Consider the following 13880-nt stretch of genomic DNA (forward strand, 5'->3'; position numbering starts at 1 on the left):
TCGGTCTCTTCTGAGTGCTTCACTTCTCCCTCTCCCCGTCTTCCACTCCCACTCCTGGCAGCACCTCCCCGCCCCCGGCTGAGCTGCTGTCCAGCCCAGACAGTGCTGAGGGGTACAGGGTTAGCTCCAAATCTGGAGTCCTCCAAACACCCAGCATCACCGATGTACAGGAACAAAGCTCCAGGTCTCAGTGTTCTCAGAGCGGAGGCAGGGGAGGCAGAGTCACAGGAGAGGGATGGTGCCCCCAAAGGAAAGGGGAGTTGGTGCGTACTCTGCGGAGCACCTGAGCACTCCTCCCTCTCAGCCCCTGGGCAACTCAGGGTGGCATGGGGGGGGCAGCCAGCAGGGCCCCAGGACTCAGCTCCCAGGCTGTGAGATTTCTCTACCCACGTGTGGCCCAGAGACAGCTGAGCCCTGCAGGCCGAGACCAGGAGGGCTGGGACAGTGACTCTCAAGTACACATTGTGCTTGGCCCGGAGCAGGGTTCCGGGAAGGGGCTGGACAAGGACCTCCAAGGGGCTGAGGTGAAATCTGCCTCCAGGAGGGATGAGGGGCGGATACGGTTTAGAGCAAACGGAGTTGCAATATTTCATGCACACCTGAATTTGCAGCTACAAGTCATACTTCACACACACACACACACACACACACACACCAGAACTCCTTAGCACACCGGACAGAGAAACCCAAAACGCACCCTCGGATGTTCCTGGACACACCACACACACATCCAGAAACCACTAACCGCCGGGCAACCCAGGAGCGCTCCCACCCAGAAACCACCTGGAGATGTACACACGGACCCACACACACATAACCTCAGGGACCCACACGCTCCAACCCAGAGCGGTCCAACACCCACACCTGGGACAGGACGGGCAGAGACTGGGTCCCTTGGGAGCACTAGTGTGGGCACCATCGGGCCGAGGCAGGACGGAACGCAGTGGCTGTGGAGCGCGCCCCCTGCAGGCCAGGGCTCACACAGGCTGTGCCTGCCCGGTCCCCTGCCCAATGCTGGGACCTAGTGGGGAACTGTCCCAGCTCCCAGGCCCTGCCCTCTGTCTCAGAAGTGGGGACGAGGAGGTGGTACATAGATGTGACTCCCACATGGAAGGCTGAGGCGCTGAGGGCTGGGTTTGACAGGCGTTAGGGATGCCGGAGGAACTCCGTCCTGCAGCTGCTCCAGCCTGTCAGACGTGGCAGCTCAGACGGCCCAGGGCCATGTGGTGGGGCGGCTGCTGGAAGGGCTCCCACGTGTGCCAAGCTGGAGCTTCCGGCACGGGGCTGGCATAGGGCAGGCGGGAGGAAATGCTAGTTGAATGAATGTGTGAGGTGGTGGAGTGAGGTGAGGCTTGGAGGTATCTGCCCGGTGGCCTCCCCATCCCCGGAATCTGTGCGCAAATCCCAGATGGCATTTCCCCTGCGCAGCCTCTTCCTGGGCCCTGAGCCAGCCGGCGCCCTCGGCCAGGCCGAGAGGGGAGATGCTTCCTCTGTCCAGAGGCCTGGAGCTTCGCCACTCTCACGCCCAGCTTAGAGGCACAGGTTTGGTTGGCAGAACTGTCTGTCACCCTCAGCCCCACCCCTGACACCCTCCGCCTGTACTGCATGATGGCTTCCCTGTGCTAGAGGAGGTGAAGGTAGTGGCGAGGAGGGGGGTGTTGTAGATAGTGGAAGAGCCAGGGTGGGGCTTGTGCTCGACTCAGTGCTAGGTCTCCAGCACCCAGCGCAGGCCCAAGCGCGTGGGGACCTCTGGGTTCATGATAGCCTCCTAACGGACGCTAAAGGTGCGGGTGGCGCTCAATTCCTGAGCTCGGAGCCCTGTTTCCGGAGCCTACTGGTCCCCCATGCCCTGACAGCAGAGGGCTATTCCAGCTTGTTCTTCCTCTCCTGACTCCTCCCGGAGGCAGGGCGCCCACTCTCCCTCCAGCACCGCGCCTGGTCACCCCTCTGGCTGCTGCCAACCCACTGCTGGGCCGCGCTAGGATGCCAGGCCCTGGCGTGGCTGGAGGAGACCACGCACAGCACCTTTCGCATGCAACACGCACGCACACACCTGGGTGTGCACACTCACGTGCATACACACCGTTCTGCTGTCTCGTGCCCATGAGGACACAGTGAGGACACAGAGCCTGCTGGGGTTTGAAAACTCTGTTGAGGTCCAGCTCTGCAGGCCTCGACAATCATTCCAGCAGGTCTGGGACCTGTCCCACCCACCCCGTGGGCAGCTGGCCAGAGGCTGAAGTCTGTGTCCGCTGTCCCTGTCCCGGGATCACTTCCTGAAGTCGTCTTCGCCAGCCTGTGGGGTGGGATGGGAGGGTGGCTGAGCCACCAGCCTCTGCCTTTTCCAACGCCCATGGGACTGTCACTCAGGGCTCCTTCTGGGCACAGTCCCCCGTCTGGCCTTCCAGCGTCACCTTACCCCCGGCCCCTCCCTTCGGGCCCCTCCCTTCTGGTCCTGCCTGATTCACCTCAAACACAGTGTCCACAATCTCATCAATGACGGATGCCTGGGAACGGAACTTCTGCTGATAATGCTCCACCGCTGTGGCCAGTTGCAGGAAATGGAACAGGAGCTCCTGTTGCCTAGGAGAGTGGGGGGCAGCGGTGAGTCCTGGCCAACCTGCCTGACTGGGCCTCTGGTCCCCAGAGCCCCCCAGAGCCCCCCAGATGGCTCTTCTTGTTTATTTTATATCTTTTATTGATTTCAGAGAGGAAGGGAGAGGGAGAGAGAGAGCTAGAACATCAATGAGAATCATTGATTGGCTGCCTCCTGCACACCCCCTACTAGAGATCGAGCCAGCAACCTGAGCATGTGCCCTGACTGGGAATCGAATCGTGACCTCCGGGTTTATAGGTCGATGCCCAACCGCTGAGCCACACTAGCTAGGCCAGGTGGCTCTTGCTTGCCCACCCCCCTACACACACACTCAGAGCACTCTAGACCTCCACTTCCAGCATGGCCACAACTTTTCTGCCTTGCCCCCCATCCCAGTCTGCCTGTACCACAGAGGGTATTAATTGTGTACCCTTCCAACCCTCCATCCCTCCATCCCTCCTCCCATCTGCCTAGCCATCCACTTGCCATCCGATCACCGCCCCCACCCTTCCACTCACTGACCTATCCCTCCATCCACCTGCTCTGCCCTGAACCCACCCCACCCCTTCACCATGCTGTGCAGTCAGCCATCCACCTAAACCCCCACCCATTCGCCCACCCTACTGCCCATTCATAACGCCTTCAGCGCTCGCCTAACAAATCCACCGGCCAAATCACACGGAAATCAATTACACTACAAGGTGCTCCAGGAACATAGAAATGAACAAGAACACCCCTGCCTGCAAAAGCGCAGTTTGTGTCGGAGCCAGAAAAGCAAACCTGGTGTGTGTACCCCATACACCTGACACAGGGCACGGCCCGTGGGGGTGAGGACGGGCTTACGGAGGGAGTGCCACTGAGCTGGGTTGGAGAGATGTGATGGTTTGCCAGGCTCAGTCAGGCCCCAGTTCCCTTTTCCAGAGCAGCAGGGCGTAGACTGGGGGGCAGGGGCAGGCCGCAGGGAGGGGGGTGGGGAATGGATGGACTGACTGGAGGTGGACACACCCCGGAAAGGTCAAAGCGAGGTGCCCAGGCCTCATCCTCAGGGAGGCAGGAGCCCTCATAGGGTTTCAAAATCAGAGGAAGAAAGAAAAGCCGAAACTGCTTTTAAAACAGAAATCACGCTCTAAGTGAAAAAGGGGGAAATGATTTAAACAAACGAAAACAACACAGAGGACTCTTGGTGGAGGTGGGCTGGTGGGGAGGAGTGTGGAGGCCATGAGGCCCCCGAGCAACGTATGGCAGAGGCACCGAGGGCCCAGGAGCTGGAGCGTGGAGGGCGGCCTGGGGCCAGGAGGTGAAGTGCGCAGGACTAGAACTCAGCTCTCCCAGCCCTTGGCCACCCGAGCCTGGCATTGGCAGCCAGAGAACATTCCAGGGAGAGAGAACGATGGGGCAAAGGCCCGGAGGTGGAGAGGTATGTGCTCTGCTTGGGAAACGGTGTGGGCGAAGCAAGGGTGCGAGGGGGTGGTAGTGGCTGCAATGACCGCGAACAAGGTTGGCGGAGGCGTGATCACGGAAGGCCTTTGGGGCTTGGCCTGTGTTGGTGGCTGAGGAGAGCGGGAGGGTGCCCGGAGGCAGGCGCCTTGTCCGCTGCTTTGGAGCCAGTCCGGATGAGCGGGGTGAGGCCCAGTTTTCAGAGAGAAGGCTCTCTGGGAGCCAGGCCCGAGAGCCAGGCAGCAGGAGTCTGTGCCGACGTCTCCCAGCCACAGCACAGCCCTGAACCCCCAGCTGTCCTGCCCCAGCTCACCACGCAAGTCAACAGAAACGAGGTGGTGCCCACCAGCCTGTTCCCTGGCCCACCCTCCTCATCCCCCCACTTGGCTGAAGTCCACCTCCCCTCCATGGCCCTGCACAGCTCTTTAAGGGTAGGGCCCTCCTGCACAGGTGCTAGTCTGTGTCCTATCTGTGGTCCTGGAGACTCACAGGGCCTCACAGAGGTGGGCAACCTGCTTTCCCTGCCCGCCCACTGGTCAGGCTCCCCCACTCGCCCCTCAGACCCAAGGCCTCCCCTCCCTGCAGGTCTCCTTACTTCGTGGTCATGGCCCCAAATTTTTTCTCGATGAGGAGCTTCTGTTTACTGTGTTCACTCAACACCTGTTCAGGCTCTGACGCAGAGAAAGGGGGGCGGTCAAGGGGGCGCCTGACCGAGAGGGAGCGGAGGAGCCCCGTGTGTCAGGGAGGTTTTCAAACAGGGCTAACGAGTTTTGGCCCAGGATGCCCTCAAAGAAATCACTTCTCCAGGCGTGGCGTGTGTAGCAATCTTGTTGGTTAGACTCAGGCCCGACCAATCAGAACAGCCTATCCTTCCGGCTACAGGGATTGGTTCAGAAATATGCAGGTGGTCAATTGGAGCAAAAGAGAATCATTTCTGGACGTTGCTGGAGCTTCCGGAGAAGAGGGCTCCCCTGGGAGTGCAGAGGTGGCTAAGCCGAGGGTTTGAGATCGGAGTTGCGCGTGGCCATTTTCCCACCACGAAGGAGGGGCCGCTCTAAGCACAAAACCGTGCAGCGGGCTGCAGAGCGGAGAGAGGGAAGGAGACCAAATCCTGACCGCCATTCAAGTCCCGGACCCAGCCGCTCCTGAAAGCCCCTGCACTCTCGGTTTGCTAAACAATTTGAACCAATTAACTTTTCTTTTTGCTTAATCTCTTTTTCACTGAGTGTCTGTCCCTGATGGAGTGGGCAGATGGAGGACCAGGTGACCCCTGAGGACCCTTATTCCTCTGGTGTTAATGATCCTTTTTTAAAATATATATATATTTTTTATTGATTTTTACAGAGAGGCAGGGAGAGGGATAGAGAGTTAGAAACATTGATGAGAGAAAAACATCCATCAGCTGCCTCCTGCACACCCGCTACTGGGGATGTGCCCGCAACCAAGGTACATACCCTTGACCGGAATCGAACGTGGGACTCTTCAGTCCACAGGCCGACGCTCTAGCCACTGAGCCAAACTGGTCAGGGCTGGTGTTAATGATCTTAAGAGTGGGGTTCTGGAGCTCAGATTCTAAACAAAATTGCTACACACAGTGACTCTGGACAAGTGTGTATCTGACCTTGACAAAGCCCTCAGACAGCTGAAACCAATGCATGTAAAACCACTGCTATAAACTTAAGTTACTAACAGAAACGAGTGTTTGGTAAATCATCATTTGGCTAATCAAGTCATTTCACCAACCGGTCTTTTAAGAATTGACTCTCAGTTTAATTGGCTTTTGGAGGACGGTCTCAGTGCTCTTTCGACCAAAGTTCTAAGCTTTGAACGTTTTCCTGAGTCTCAGATTCTAAAACTCGCAGCCCAGCCTGGAATCCCGGGTCTGACTGTGGGAGGGGAGGGCCGATACCTGCTTCGTTGAGCTTCATCAGCGATTCAGTCAGCAGCTTCGCCTGGATCTGGGCGGCCCTCTGGGAAGAGGAGGCTCGGTCCTGTCAGGGCCCTGCCTGCGGGACCTGGAGCAGCCTCCTCCCTCCGTGCCTTCTCCCCTGTCTCTCTGACGGGTCCCTCGCCACCCCCTCCATACCTCCTGCTTCACTTTCTCCAGGCCTCTGAGCAGTGCCATCTGGAAGTTATCTACCAGGACAGCAATCACCAGGCTGGAGGGGGGACAGTGGGGTACTCTGGAGGAGGCTGGAGGAGAGGCAGCACCCTTCTCTGGGTGAGGGGGCTGGGGAGGGGCTCCCCCGGGGTGGGGGGGGGGAGCGGAGCAGGGGCGGCACCCTCACTTGAGGAAGATGAAGTACTGGATGATGATGTAAATCATGAGAATGGGGATGATGTACCCGGCGCCTGGGAGAGAGCGGGCAGTTGGAACCGTGAGTTTCTTGCCGGCCCTCAACAGCACCGCCCAGCAAGCATCGAACGCCCCACTTTGGAGATGGGGTAACCAGCCCTCAGGGTCTGCCCACCCAGCCAGCCTCCCGCCCGCCATCCAGCCGGGGCCTGCCCCACCGTTGGCCCGGCTGTCCACGTAGATTTGGGACCAGTCGTCCAGAGTCAGCAAGGTGAAGAGGGTGAAGATGGTGGTGAAGATGTTCTGGAAGCGCTTGGGGTCAGATTGGCGGAACAGTCCCCGGAGCACCACCGAGAAGAGGACTGGTGGTTCAGGGCCGAACCAGGCTCGCAGGGCCTACGTGACCCCGCCCCCCTGCCCGGGTTCCTACCGCCATCTTCCACCCCAGCCCCACAGCTCAGGATACAGAGGCAGGTGGACATGAGGACGAGGATGGCCGTGATGGACGGCATGGACCGCACCAGGGTCCCGGTCACTTCCTGGAGGCTGGTCAGGAAGCTGTGGGCAGGGGTGGAAAGGGAGGCTGAGTCGGTGGAGGTGGGGATCTGTGCCCGGGAGCCAGAGCTGACACTGAGCACAGGAGTCCCTGACTTGGGAGAGTCCCAGCCCCTCTCTGGAAAGTGAAGAGAATGGACCCGCAGGAGGCTTGCCAGAAGCAGGCTGGAGTCTGCAGCCCCGCCCCCCATCCCTGCAACAGGTCACAGCACACCCCCCCCCCCCCGGGAGTCCAGGCCTCTGTCCCCCCTTCCAGGGAGGGCAGCTGTGGCCCAGCTGACCTGAGCCTCTTCAGGACTCGAACGGCCCTCAGGGCCCGCAGGCTCCTGAAGACCTTGAAGATCCTGAAGAAGTTTGGGTTGTAGATGGTGCGCTGGAAGGAGCGGGAGTTGAGCTGCACGAGTGTGAACTCCAGCGCAGCCATGGCCACGATGAAGAAGTCTGAAGGCACAGGGTGCCTGAGTGTAACAGGCTCCTGCCCAGGCCCCTAGCCCAGACCCACAGCCCTCCCACACCGCCACCCCCTGCCCGGCACTTGTGTTTTCAGCCTCTCCTAGGCAGTTCAGTGGCGCGCACACACACACACACACACCCCATTTCTACACACCCAGAATGTTCCAGGAATCATAAAAATAGTCGAGGCCCATACTAATGATCTTGAGCAAAGCTTCCACCACGTAGACGGAGAGGAAGATGGAGTCAAAGACCATGAAGTACCACGCTGTGGGGACACCAGGGGCTTGCTCAGGGTCATCGCCAGCGGCCCTGGCCCCTCTCTCCTCCTCCCCACGGGAACCTTACACACAGCCATTTAGGGAGAGCCTGACTCTGCCCCAATAGCCGTGTGTGTTAACTGCTCTGTGCCTCAGTTTTCCTGTCTGTAAAATGGCGATAATAACAGCCTGCCCGATATTTTTCATGAGCATGAAAGGCATTGAACACAGTAAAATGCTTAAAATGGAGCCAAACCAGCGACCATGCAAGTAACATCGGCCATTCTACTTCTCTCTCTAGTTTTTGCCCTTTCCTCCACCCTGCTCCCCAGGGTGTTAAGGGCTGCCACTCTCACCCCTCCTGGGTCTCCTCAGAATCTTCTGGCCCTTCTAGCCCACCTGGGTTCCCACCACGCTGCCCAGCAAAGCATATTTAGAGCAAATACGCCCTCTAGTGGTCATAGCCACAAACAGCACTCCTCTGGTTTAGCTGGCCTTTCTGTCCTCGGCTGCCTAGCTGACCTCAGCTCTCTCTCTCTGAGCCGCTTTACTAATTTATATAAAATCAGTGGGCAGCCCTGGCTGGTTTGGCTCTGTGGCTAGAGCGTTGGCCTGTGGACTGAAGGGTCCCAGGTTCGATTCCTGTCAAGGGCACATGCCTGGGTTGCGGGCTCCATCCCCAGTAGGGGATGTGCAGGAGGCAGCCGATCAATAAGTCTCTCTCATCGTTGGTGTTTCTATCTCTCTCTCCCTCTCCCTTCTTCTCTGAAATCAATAAAAATAAAATTTTTTAAAAAAAGTGTTTAAAAAAATAAATAAAATCAGTGGGCACTGGGCCAGGCCGACAGCAGGTCTGAAACATCGTCAATACCCTTCTCCACATGAACGGGGTTCCCCGGGTCTTACCGCCCCGGACCTCAACCACAGCGAAGGTCTGGGCCACAAGCATGATGATGTTGAGGCAGACAACGATGAAGATGAAGGCGTCAAAGAACAGGGACTGGGTCAGGACACTGAGCATTTTCCGGAGAACGAATAAGTGGGAGCAACAATTTTCACACAGCTTGCTGCAGAAGTTCCCACTGTGCGCCTTCTTGTGGCCCCGCGAGGTTTTGTTGTCTATAAGGGGGCCAGAAAGTCAAGTCTGTGAAGAGGGGCTCGGGGATGCCAGGCCTCCTGTCAGCCGCGCTGGGATTCTTCATGCTTGCCTGCTTGCCTGCCTTCCACTCCCGAAGGGGCCTCTATGAACTGATACTGGGCCACAGGCCCAACTCCTCCCATGGTAGGGGCCCGCCTGTGGGGGACTTGGGGTCGGTCTGCTGGAACATGTTTTGAGGGCTCATGTTCCCACACCCCCATGCCTTTCTTTACTCACATGGCAACTTACCTGTGGAAAACCCAATCCCCCACACCACCCCATCCTCTTGGTAAATTCTCCCTTTCCCTTGAAGATTCTGCTGAAACATCTTCTCTGGGCTACTTTCCCTACCCCCTCCATTAGACATTCACTCCACTCTGCTTGTCTGTGGGGCTGTTGCCATGTTTGCTGAGCTCCTAGGGGTTAAGTTTGGGGGGGGGTTGTGCATTAACAGCCAAGGTCCCCCCTGCCCTCAAATGGCCCTCATTCAGGCACTGCTCCCCAGACTCTGACCTCAAGAAGCTCATGGCTTAGCGTGGGAAATATGGACAAATAGAATCCACAAATGTTCTGACATGAAGGATAGGCCTCCATCACTGGATGATCTGGGTTGGTTGGTTGTAACCACCTCCAGCCTTGGAGCCCCTTGAGGGCTGGTCTTCCTTGTGCTGCCTGGGCCCCAGTAGTCCAGGCACCCATATTGGATAAGAGGAAATGCTGGACAAGTGAACGTGCAAATGAAGAAAGCAGTGACTGAGTGAACAAACCACCGACGGCCTGAAGAGGTGCCTAATTCTACAAAGAAAAGATTGGCTGATGAACAGTCTGTTGAGTGAATAGTCAATGAAAAGTTTCTTCCAGGCGAGAGTCAAGCCTCATGATCTGCGCAAGGTTGGTGCAGGGCCTGAGTTAGATCTGCAGCCTGGGCCAGGCAGTGGGAGTTGGAACGGGGGTGGTGGTGGGGGGGTGGGCAAAGACTCACTTTTGTGCATCTGAACTTCCTCATCTTCAGTCAAGCTTTCTGAGATTCTAGATAAGGATTCCAGAGGATGGACTCTGCTGGAGCTCTTGGAGGCACGGGAGCGAACTGCACTGTGGGAGCGCGTCAAGCTGATGGCCGTGCTCTGCTTGCGGGCCGTGGTAGGCAGAAAGATTGAGCTGACTCCGGCCACGCTGAGGCCTGTGTGCAAGTCTCTGGAGCTGACACTAGGGTGCTCCCCATGGCGGAGCTCTCTGCGGTGGTGCTCACCAGGATGGCCACGGTGGCCATGGTGGTGGTCACTGTAGTGGCCGCGGTGGTGCTCGCTAGGGTCTGGAGATATGCCATGGTGGGAAGAGCTCTCTCCATGATGAAGAGGCCTTCTGTGGTGGTGGGTTATATGATGATGGCGCTTGCCGTGGTCGTAAGCATCAGAGTGATGGGACTCACCTAGCTCGGAGGACGCGCCGTCTTTAGAGAGGGAAGGCTCACCTTCGTGATGGAGCCCACCATGGTGGTGGGACCCCCTTGGGTGGTAGGATTCACTAACGTGCTGGGGCCTACCATGATGTCTCCTGCTACCACGGCGGTGCTCATCATGAATGGGTACCTTCTCATAGGTATGGTGGGAGAGGTCAGTGGCATGAGACCCATTCGAGGCCAAGGTTGTGGAGGGGTTGGGGGAGTGGCGGGAGAAGGCACTGTCAGGGGAGTCTAGGTGAGATTCACCACGATGATGGGACACACCATGGCGACGGCGACCATGGGGCCTAAGATGGCGATGAGCTCCACTATGACGTGGTCTGTGGTGCGTGGTTGATGAGCTGGGCTGGGAGGGCACATCCAAGTCACTGGTGTCTGTCTCATTTTGAGCCTTTGCTGCCATCGAAGGTTAATCAATGACTATGCTGGGAACCCTTGAACAAGAAGAGTTCAAGGCATAGGCCTAGCAGGATCCTACCTGGCTTGTCCTTCTCACCTAACCTGTGGCAATGGGGTTTCCAGGAAAGCCCGACTCCTCTCACAGAATTCTCCCCTCTATGATGTCACCAGCAGGCCCCCGCCCCCCACCCAGGCCTCATTTTCAAATGCCTCCTGTTGGGCTATATAGTTCAGAATCAGAGATCGTTGTGTCTAAACCCTTCATTGTAAAATTAGGAAACCAAGGTCAAGAAAAGGGAAGGGAATGGTCCAACGTGAGCCATCAGGTCAATGGCAAAGCTGGACAAAGAGCAGAGAAACCTCCTATCACATACAGAAATCTTGTGGTTTTGCCCTTCCCATGGGTTCACAGAGAAAGCACCAATTTTCTTGGGGAAAGAGGCTGATCGGATCTATAGGCTGGGCCATCTTATCTAGTAAGGACTCCTCCGCTGATTGCTTCCTGATGGGCATTTACATGGGACATGAATGTCTTCTGTGCTATATTCTAAGAAGCCACAGGCCTCTCTCCTAGACTATCATGGCATCAAGCTCCCAGCTGTGTTCTTTCCAAGTCTCTGCAAATCGCCAGCCCATTAGATACTGCTCACGAGTTCCTATCAGTCTGCACCACAGGCCACCCTTCCTTCTGCACCAAGTGGGTAACACATGTGCTGCCTGATATTCTGCCCACGGGGAGGATTTTTCTTTCCGTCACCACCATCTTCCAGGGACCCCTCGAAATAGGCGGTACACAGAAGCTGTCCACTCTGGCTGGCACTGGCTTCCTGTGCAAAGCCTTCCATAAATCAGACCTGTCCTTTCGCCTCTTCCCCTTGAAGCTATTGAGTGTAAACTAAGGGAGAGGAGGTGAAGCCATAGAAACAAATGCCATGGGGACTCCCAGCACCCGCTTTGGTGGTTCACTGTGCCTTCTGGATGTGCTTGGGCCCAGCGATGCACACACCGCTCCAGTTTCCAGTGAGATGCCACTGTGCAAACCCAAGCTCACGACTCCGTGGCTCAGAGAACACTCGGTTCATGAGGAACATTTGGGTCCGATAATCACTTGGTGTCTATAAATCAGGCATTCAGTCTTTATCAAGGTTCAGTCACAAGCCTGAAGCTGCTTTCCAGAAGGTAGAAGAATCGTTGGCAGAGGCTAGCAAGGCCACGGCTCCTCGGGTCATAGCTATGATACTCCTCTCGGGACTTGCCAGAGGCACCACATGGCATCTTTGGCTGACACCTAAGTCAGGCACGTGGATCTACCAGGCAGCATGCCCAAGTGTAGGGCAGCTTGTATCACAGCTTGGACTGTTGAAGAGCCTTTTTTTTTAGACCCAGAGCTAACATAGTCAGATTTATATGCTACCTAGTAAATGAGTCAAAGCACCTTGTCTAAAGGTTATATATGTTGGCTCCAAAACCCAAAAGACATACCACACATTGCTCCTGTTTATGGTGTATGATATGGGGGACAGGATCTTGTCTCTCACATTAGAAGATATCTGACAGCCCAGCTAGCATGGCTCAGTGGTTGAGCATCGACCCATGAACCAGGAGGTCACGGTTCAATTCCCAGTCAGGGCACGTGCCCCAGGTTGCGGGTTTGATCCCCAGTGTGGGGTGTGCAGGAGGCAGCTGATCGATGATCCTCTCTCATCATTGATGTTTCTATTTCTCTCTTTCCCTCTCCCTTCCTCTCTGAAACAATAACAATTTAAAAACAACAACAACACGAAGGTATCTGACATTCCCAAGAATCTGGTCCCCTAGGAACTTTCCTGATATGGCAGGCCCTTGAACTTGCACAGAGTTCATCTCTGACTTTGGCACACATATGTCTAAGGCACCTACGATGCTTGCTGTTTCCTGCTCACAGAGTCCCGTTAGCATCATGGCTTCAATTGAATGTATCAGCATAGTGTTCTCTGTGTGGTTAAGACGATCATGACTCTGGACCTTGCAGTTTGCAGAAGAGTTTCAAAACCCAGGGCAAGGCAGTAAAGACATGTAAATGCAAACGGAGTGTAATTCCCCACACTCATGGGCATGTAAGAGAAAACATGAGTTCAAGAGCCGCACACCAGTCGCTGGGGTTTATATTAATTTTCTCCAGTAAAGATCAAACCGAGAACTGTGGCTGTGATTGGCTCAGCACATCATTAAGTTTCCTTTTTCGTCTGCAAAAAGGTGAGTTACAAGGGTATGTGGCTGGAATCGCTACCCTTGCATCCTCACGTCCTGGATGGAGGCGCTCACCTCTGCAGTTTCTACAGGGTTCTGGTATTGCTTTTGGTTTGTAACTTGGCGGGAGTAGGAGGACAATTCCAGGGATTTCCACTTGGGGAGGATTCTGCCAGCTACTGAGTACTCATCTCCCAATGAATTCTGGGTTGGGGGAAATAACCACAGCACAAGTCTGAGGGCCTCCGGAGTGTGGACTTTCATCGCTAACGGTCTCGGATGCTAATTGGCCTCCATGGGTATGATATTCAAGTTAACATCTGGAGCTGCAGGGGATTTGCACAGTGTCCTTTTAGCTAAACTGAAACCATGTTTCCCAGAATCCTCTTCCCTGCGGTCCTGACATAGCGAGGTCCACAGGTGACATTTTGTGCAAGATTTGGAGAGTGGACATGAAACAGGAGTTGTATCCTTTTCCGCTAGGAAGGTGGGCGCAGGGCCACCAGGAGCAGTTGCAGCTCACCCACGGAGACCCTAACTTGCTAGCTCACCCTGTTGGCTGTGGGGGGGGGGGGGGGGAAGCAGCTGGGCCCGCCGCTCCTCCAGCTTTCACCAGATCCTCCAGTTTTTGTCACTCCTATTCCAGGTGTGTGCTTAGCTCCCTGAGAGTGTGCCAGCTTCTCCTGAGGGGCCAAATAGTAAACATTTTAGGCTTTGGGGGCTAGACAGCCTTCACTGCAAATGCTCAACTCTGCTATTGTAGTACAAAATGCCTCAGAACAATAAGCAAATGAATGAGTGTGGCTGTGTTCCAATAAATCTTTATTAAAAACTGGTGGTGGGCCAGATTTGGCTTGTAGTTTGTTGATCCCTGGTCTAGGGGAACAACAAAACAATAGGTCAATCTCTGATTTGCAGTGTTTGATGATCTGTAGTGTAGCTACTCCCATCATGGCTGATTGCACGTTGCCAATGTAAGGCCACTGAACGCTGTCTGTATGAGATGTGTGTAAGTAGCATACCATTCCACAAGATTTGCCCCAGATACATACAAT

At 55.8% G+C, this 13880-nt stretch overlaps 2 protein-coding genes across 2 annotated transcripts in view; both read right to left on the reverse strand.

The window, feature by feature from the left end:
* Window positions 1–2269: 2269 nt before the first annotated feature.
* Window positions 2270–10311, reverse strand: CATSPER1 (cation channel sperm associated 1). The gene is made up of 13 exons (XM_023765079.1): window positions 10207–10311; window positions 9718–10075; window positions 8504–8716; window positions 7492–7605; window positions 7166–7325; window positions 6796–6887; window positions 6548–6691; window positions 6322–6385; window positions 6120–6192; window positions 5943–6003; window positions 4629–4704; window positions 2469–2583; window positions 2270–2296 (listed from the first exon to the last, which is right to left on the reverse strand). The coding sequence occupies exons 1-13, from the start codon at window positions 10309–10311 to the stop codon at window positions 2270–2272; spliced, it is 1602 nt and encodes a 533-aa protein (XP_023620847.1).
* Window positions 10312–10428: 117 nt separating this feature from the next.
* GAL3ST3 (galactose-3-O-sulfotransferase 3) overlaps window positions 10429–13880 on the reverse strand; it is a 14989-nt gene continuing 11537 nt past the window's right edge. Inside the window, exon 4 of the mRNA XM_006101646.3 lies at window positions 10429–10517. Within this exon, the coding sequence (XP_006101708.1) occupies window positions 10429–10517 (89 nt within the window). The remainder of the gene's footprint in view (window positions 10518–13880) is intronic.

The sequence above is a fragment of the Myotis lucifugus genome, unplaced genomic scaffold, assembly GCF_000147115.1.
Source record: "Myotis lucifugus unplaced genomic scaffold, Myoluc2.0 scaffold_373, whole genome shotgun sequence".
In the NCBI taxonomy this organism is placed as follows: Eukaryota; Metazoa; Chordata; class Mammalia; order Chiroptera; family Vespertilionidae; genus Myotis; species Myotis lucifugus.

Bases quoted from the DNA above. Each gene is read 5' to 3' on its own strand.
- CATSPER1 (XM_023765079.1), bottom strand. From the start codon at position 10,311: ATGAGCACCGCCGTGGTAGCAGGAGACATCATGGTAGGCCCCAGCACG. The intron at 10,076-10,206 runs GTGAGCCTTCCC...CATCATGGAGAG, and splicing joins TGGTGGGCTCCATCACGAAG to AGCTCTTCCCACCATGGCAT. The intron at 6,888-7,165 runs GTCAGCTGGGCC...CCCTGCCCACAG, and splicing joins CGAGTCCTGAAGAGGCTCAG to CTTCCTGACCAGCCTCCAGG.